Genomic DNA, 7,148 nt, shown 5'->3' with positions numbered 1-7,148 from the left:
CTACTTGTGAGGCTGAGGCAGGGGCATCGCTTGAGTCCCGTAGGTTGAGGCTGCAGTGAGCTGAGATCGCGCCACTACACTCCAGCCTGGATGACAAACTGAGACCCTATTAGGAAAAAAAAAAAAAAAAAAAAAAGTGCCCCGCTCACTTTTTCCAGAAACGCGCAGCCCTCGCCTGTAGCCAGGAGAGAACGCCGCGGGCCAGCAAAACACATACTCCGCCAGGAAACGGACAAGCCCACCCAGGGGTGCCAGAAGAGGACACCGCGTTGCAGGTTCTTCTTCCGGGCCGGCGGCGAGCGCTTCCGGGGCGGCGGCGAGGGAGGCGGAAGTGCGGTGTCCTGGCAGGTGGCTGTTGTCTGTGGGCCGACCGTGGGAGGCTCCCGAGGTGGGGGCCGGGTCGGGATGGCTGCAGCGGCGGCCGGGGCCGGGAGCGGGCCCTGGGCTGCCCAGGAGAAGCAGTTCCCGCCCGCGCTGCTGAGTTTCTTCATCTACAACCCGCGCTTCGGGCCGCGCGAAGGAGAGGTATGCGGAGGGGGCGGCGCGCGGGGTCGGTACCCCCCCAGGGAGACGGTCCTGTGGTTCTGCTCACCTCGAGTGGCACTGACCTAGCCTGCGTTGCGCCAGGTGCGAGTCTGAGCCAGGGACTGCGGCGGGGACCAGACAGCAGGCAGGGACCGCTTCAGGTCCTGGGTCGATGCCTGTCTATGGAATAAAGCCCTGTCCGGTCTGTCTCTCCACACCCCAGGTTGAGGCTCTTTGCGCTTTGCTTTGCCTCACTTCTGGGAAATAAACATTGGACTTGGCTTTGTTAAGTGGGTAGTCTCCAGCTAGAAGCGTGGAAGCAGAGTGGCAGACGCTAGCCCTCAAGCGATGCAAGCCTGGAGGACCCTGTAAAAGTTTTCGGCCAAATGAGAGAGAGAGAGAGAGACAGAGACAGAGAGACAGAGAGAGACAGACTGTAATCCCAGCACTTCAGGAGACCGAGATGGGACGATTGCTTGAGACCAGGAGTTCCAGACCAGCCTGGGCAACTTAGCAAGATCCCCATCTCTTACTCACCCCCGAAAAAAAAAAAATCGAAAAATGATCCTGGAGTGGTGGAACGCACCTGTAGTTCCAGCTACTCAGGAGGCTGAGGCCAGAGGATCGCTTGAGCCCGAGTGGTTGAGGCTGCAGGGAAGCTGTAATTGTGCCACTGCACTACAGCCTGGGCCACAGAGATCACATCTCCAGAAAAAGAAAAAAAAAAAACTTGTCAGTTCAAATGCCTGGGACCTGGCTAGATTTAATTTTCAGGGAGCTGTGTGTCTGCAGATGTGCACACCTTTATTTCTTACAAGCATTGGTGTATTACAAGTTAGCACTAGGAAAGAAATCTAGAGACTGAGTTTTCATAGAAATTACCTGGTGCTGCTTCAGATATAACGTGACTTATTGAATATCGAAACTGCCTTTCTGGCTAGTGGGCAGTATTTGCACATGACGAGATAATTCCTGTTTTTCTTATTATTTTTAGTAATAGAGACGAGATCTCACTGTGTTGCCCAGGCTGGTCTGAAACTCCTGAGCTCAAGTGATCCTTCCGCCTTGACCTCTCAGAGTGCTAGGATTACAATCCCTGTGTTTCTAAAACTGGTCTTTGTTTTGTTTTGTCATTAGCATGTGTGACACAAGAGGTGGACATTGAACTTAGCGTTTTCAGTAGCTAAGATGAAATGTTTATATTAATGTGCTTCTGTTTCTTCATGTTTCAGGAGGAAAATAAGATTTTATTTTATCATCCAAATGAGGTAGAAAAGAATGAAAAGATTAGAAATGTCGGATTGTGTGAAGCTATTGTACAGTTTACAAGGTAATACCTCTAAGTGTGCCTTTTAGAATTCAGTGAATTCTTAAAACTTCTGCTGGAGAATTGTCCCAAACGTATTTTTTTAACCTTTGTAGGACCTTTAGCCCATCAAAACCTGCAAAATCTTTACATACCCAGAAGAATAGACAGTTCTTCAATGAACCAGAAGAACATTTCTGGATGGTCATGGTATTTACATACACGGTGTATCTTTCTGAAATTGTACGGTGAAGTTATGGGTGATCTTTACTATTCAGAGTTTGGGAAAGTTCTCTATTGCGTCCAAGTAACATTAAAATAAAATTAGTTGGAATTTTGAAATCAAGTTCTTCGTATTTGCTTTATTTGTTCTTGGGGCCGTTTTAAGAAGTTGTGTTTCTGGTGCTATAGCACGTTCAAAGTTTTTAAATTAAGGCAAAATTAAAAGCATGGTATAATGAATTCATTGTATAATTTCAGTTTATCAAACTTGGCAGGTTGTTCGGAATCCTATAATTGAAAAACAGAGTAAAGATGGAAAACCAGTTATCGAATATCAAGAGGAGGAGTTGTTGGTAATGTGTCACTATTTATTTATTTATTTTAGATATATTACTGAGTATGTTGAATCCCTCAATTGGTCGGATTTAAACTCGGTGGCTTTTGTGGAAGTTTCTCAGGGTATATAGCAAAGGTTTATGTTTATCGTTTACATGAGCACAGTCTTTTTAAAATGTATATGCACCTTGTCTCACTAATACCTTCTGCTCTTCATCTACATTGAAAGCCCTCCTAAAGTAAGGCTTACTGATTCACAAATTAGAATTTAAACACTTCTGGCTGGGAACAGTGGCTCACCCCTGTAATCCTAGTACTTTGGGAAGCCGAGGCGGGCAGATCACTTGAGGTCAGGGGTTCAAGACAAGCCTGGCCAATATGGCGGAACCCTGTCTCTACTAAAACTATAAAAATTGGCCAGGAATGGTGGCGCACACCTGTCATCCCGGCTACTCAGGAGGCTGAGGCAGGAGAATTGCTTGAACCAGGGAAGCAAAGGTTACAGTGAGCTGAGACTGCACCACTGCGCTCCAGCCTAGGCAACAGAGACTCCATCTCACAAAAGAAAAAAAAGTAAACACTTTTTTTCAGCACACAACTATTGGGGGGACCAAGTTTATAAACATTATACCGTTTGGCCAAGAGTCAGTGTAGCTTTGCCATCTATCCGATAGACATTGTTTTCCCTTGAATTGAGATCTGTGCTGTGTTTTTGTGTTTGCAGGACAAGGTTTATAGTTCAGTGCTACAGCAGTGCTACAGCATGTACAAGGTAAGCCTGGCATTCATTTCGAACTGAGAGTCCGACCAGTTACCCCTATTTATAGGCTCCAGGGTTGTTTAAAGAGAAATCTTTAAATGACTAAAGTGACTGTGTATTTGTCTTAGAGAAGAAAATAATGAGCCCTTGGAAACAGGTAGTGAGATTTATGCCCGCATTTATTCAGCAAGTATTGAACTCCCTTTTCTCTCTCAGCCTCATAGTGGGAATATGTCCCCACTGATGAAAAAGTGTGTCTCTGTCCTCAAGGAACGTACAGAATGCAGATAATTTTATGATTTAAACATTTCAGTGAGGCAGGGCATAGTGTATCTCACCTGTAATTTCAGCATTCTGGGAGGCTGAGGCGGGAGGATTGCTTGAGCCCAGGAGTTCAGAACCAGTCTGGGCAATATAGCAAGACCCCATCTCTACAAAAAATTTCTGTAAAAGTTAGGTGTCATGGTGCATGCCTGTAGTCCCAGCTACTTGGGAGGCTGAGGTGGGAGGATTGCTTGAGCCAGGGAGGTCGAGGCTGCAGTGAACTGTGATTGCACCACTGCACTCCAGCCTGAGTGACAGAACGAGATTCCGTCTCAAAAAAAAAAAAAAAGGATAAAAATGGTGATTCCATTCATTGAAAGAAAACTGAAAAATAAAAATTTGGGTGATATTATTTATGTAAATTGAAACTTCAGGGTGAGTTGAAATTTTTGAAAGATGCCTAGAGCAATTAGGTGGTTTCATAAATAAGACAGCATCACTTAACAGTATTTTTTTGTAACTTATATTTATTTTTAACTCAACTTTTCTCATGTAAATATTTTTTCTGTTGAAAAGAACTGGGAGATTTAATGAGCTGAATTAATAATCTAAAGGAAAAAAAAAACTTGTTCTACTGAAAATGTGAGCATGGGAAATTGATTTTTTTTTCTGCCGTCCTTTACCTCATAGCTTTTTAATGGAACATTTCTGAAAGCCATGGAAGACGGAGGCGTCGAGCTTCTGAAAGAAAGATTAGAGAAATTCTTCCATCGGGTAAGTACTTTGAATTTCGTTTATAACTTCAGTGAGCATTCAGCAGATTTTTAGAGAAATATCGACAGACAAGTTTCTTATGTACAAAAAACCCAGAACTTGAAAGTGGCAAAGAGCCTGAGACGGACCCTCGTAAAACTGGAGCAGCGAGGAAACGCGTGAGGCGGGCGCTCTGGACCCTCCCTCCAGCTGTAAGGCAGAGCTTCCTGCGTTCGCCCGGGGCTCTTAAAGAGTCCTGGAGTCATCGTTTGGCCTCCTTGTGTTTTACCTGCATCTGTCCTGGGCTTACTCAACAGCCGTCTTTTGTGTGATGGATGAGTTGATAAGGAAAACGTGATTATTGGAGTCGCACATTCTTAGGGATGGGCTCTGTTCACTGAACAGGCATAAGCTGTGTCGATGCAGGAGGAGTTACTGAGTTACTGGCTGTGGGACTCGGTCAGGTGAGCCATTAGGGACATTTGTCCCAAGTGCTGTTCTTCCATTGTAATGGAACTGTGCGTATTTCACCCGACCTTGTCAAGCTCAGTTTATCTTTTTTTAAAAGGAAACAAAAAAAAGAGGATCTTATCCTGGCTGTTTTGCCCAGGCTGGTCTCAAGCGATCTTCCCTCCTCGGCCTCCCAAAGTGCTGGGGTTAAAGGCATGAGCCAACTCGCCCAGCCCAGTTTCCCTTGAAACAATTCTCAATTTATTTTCTTCTGAAAATACCTTCTCTGTCTATTGTTGAGTTCAACTTTTCTCTCTAAAACAGCTTTCATAACTATTTTCGAATTTTTTGTTTCTCTGAATTACTTCTTTGTTGTTTTGTCATTTTAATGACCACAATTATCCACTCGCATATTATCTCCTGATTTCTGTTCTTGTCCTCATTTCTCTCTTACCCATAAATATATGGATACAACTGTTGTCCTGACTACGTATCATTTAGACCTGATTTTAGTATAAGATGGCACTCTCGGCTGGGCGTGGTGGCTCACGCCTGTAATCCCAGCACTTTGGGTGGCCAAGGCAGGCAGATCATGAGGTCATGAGTTCAAGACCAGTCTGGCCAACATGGTGAAACCTCGCCTCTACTAAAAATACAAAAAAACTAGCTGGGTGTGGTGGCGCATGCCTGTAATCCTAGCTGTTCTGGAGGCTGAGGCAGGAGAATCGCTTGAACCCAGGAGGCAGAGGTTGCAGTGAGCCAAGATTGCACCACTGTACTCCATCCTGGGCGACAGAGCAGGCTCCATCTCCGGGGGAAAGAAAGATGGCACTGTCTGTAGTATTAATGGATAGATCCCTCATTAGGTTAATCTAATTTGAAGGGCACTACTATAAGAAATTAAATACCTTTTTTTTGTTTTTTTTTTGGTTTTTTGGTTTTTTTGAGACAGTCTGTCTCTTGTCACCCAGGCTGGAGTGCAGTGTGTGATCTTGGCTCACTGCAACCTTCATCTCCCAAGTTCAAGTGAGTCTCCTGTCTCAGCCTGCCAAGTAGTTGGGATTATAGGCTACCACGCCCGGCTAATTTTGTATTTTTAGTAGAGACAGGGATTCGCCGTGTTGGCCAGGCTGTTCTCAAACTCCTGACCTTGAATGATCTGCCTGCCTTGGCCTCCCAAAGTGCTGAAAGTGCTGGGATTACAGGCGTGAGCCACCACCCCCGGCAAAGAATGAAATACTTTAAAGTGCTAGCTGGGCACAGTGGCTCATGCCTGTATTCCTAGCGCTTTGGGACACCTAGACATGAGAATCACAGAGGCTGGAAGTTCAAGACCAGCCTGGGCAACATAGCAAGACCCTATCTATACCCAAAAAAACAAAAATTTTGGGCTGGGCGCGGTGGCTCATGCCTGTAATCCCAGCACTTTGGGAGGCCGAGGTGGGTGGATCACAAAGTCAGGAGATCGAGACCATCCTGGCCAATATGGTGAAACCCTGTCTCTACTAAAAAATACAAAAAAGCTGGGCATGGTGGCAGCTGCCTGTAGTCCCAGCTACTCGGGAGGCTGAGGCAGGAGAATGTCGTGAACCTGGGAGGCGGAGCTTGCAGTGAGCCGACAGTGAGCCGAGATTGCGCCACTGCGCTCCAGCCTGGGTGACAGAGTGAGACTCCGTCTCAAAAAAAAAATTAACTTTGGCCGGGCGCGGTGGCTCAAGCCTGTAATCCCAGCACTTTGGGAGGCTGAGACGGGCGGATCACGAGGTCAGGAGATCGAGACCATCCTGGCTAACACGGTGAAACCCCGTCTCTATTAAGAAATACAAAAAACTAGCCGGGCGAGGTGGCGGGCGCCTGTAGTCCCAGCTACTCGGGAGGCTGAGGCAGGAGAATGGCGTGAACCCGGGAGGCGGAGCTTGCAGTGAGCTGAGATCCGGCCACTGCACTCCAGCCTGGGCGACAGAGCGAGACTCCGTCTCAAAAAAAAAAAAAAAAAAAATTTAACTTTAAAAAGAGGTAAAACACAATACTGAATAAACATTAACTAGATATGTTTGAACTTTGTATCTTGGAATTGGTACTGAGTTCACACTCGGTTACCCATGTTTTCGCCATGGCCTCATTGTTGTGCTGTTTGCTAGTGTGTAATTGTACCATAAATACGAGTCTGACATAAGATTATTTTCAGTTATCAAGGAGCATTATATTCAGTGTACTATTAGTAAATTTTATGCATTTTTTTCCACAGTATTTGCAAACGCTACATTTGCAGTCATGTGACCTACTTGACATTTTTGGTGGAATCAGCTTCTTCCCGTTGGATAAAATGACTTATTTGAAAATCCAGTCCTTTATTAATAGAATGGAGGAAAGCCTGAATATAGTCAAATACACTGCGTTTCTCTATAACGATCAGCTCATCTGGTAGGTACACCCCGAGGCATGGTATTAAAAGAAGAAATTGAGATAATAAAAACAGCAGTGACTGGATTGATGGCAGGTTGTCAAACAGGAACTTGTAGGGGGAGGCTG

At 45.4% G+C, this 7,148-nt stretch overlaps 1 protein-coding gene across 2 annotated transcripts in view; it reads left to right on the top strand.

Annotated features, from left to right (window-relative positions):
• Positions 1-313: 313 nt before the first annotated feature.
• CCZ1 (CCZ1 homolog, vacuolar protein trafficking and biogenesis associated) overlaps positions 314-7,148 on the top strand; it is a 28,174-nt gene continuing 21,339 nt past the window's right edge. For both annotated transcript variants that reach the window (XR_012091725.1, XM_073012817.1), the window contains exons 1-7: positions 314-525; positions 1,758-1,855; positions 1,948-2,041; positions 2,329-2,406; positions 3,114-3,161; positions 4,104-4,187; positions 6,865-7,040. Coding sequence is in view for 1 of the 2 variants with exons in the window: in XM_073012817.1 (XP_072868918.1) it covers positions 406-525; positions 1,758-1,855; positions 1,948-2,041; positions 2,329-2,406; positions 3,114-3,161; positions 4,104-4,187; positions 6,865-7,040 (698 nt within the window). In the remaining variant the exon portion in view is untranslated. The remainder of the gene's footprint in view (positions 526-1,757; positions 1,856-1,947; positions 2,042-2,328; positions 2,407-3,113; positions 3,162-4,103; positions 4,188-6,864; positions 7,041-7,148) is intronic.

This window comes from Chlorocebus sabaeus, chromosome 28, assembly GCF_047675955.1.
Source record: "Chlorocebus sabaeus isolate Y175 chromosome 28, mChlSab1.0.hap1, whole genome shotgun sequence".
NCBI classification, from domain to species: domain Eukaryota; kingdom Metazoa; phylum Chordata; class Mammalia; order Primates; family Cercopithecidae; genus Chlorocebus; species Chlorocebus sabaeus.
This window is presented reverse-complemented; position numbering and strand designations above follow the sequence as displayed.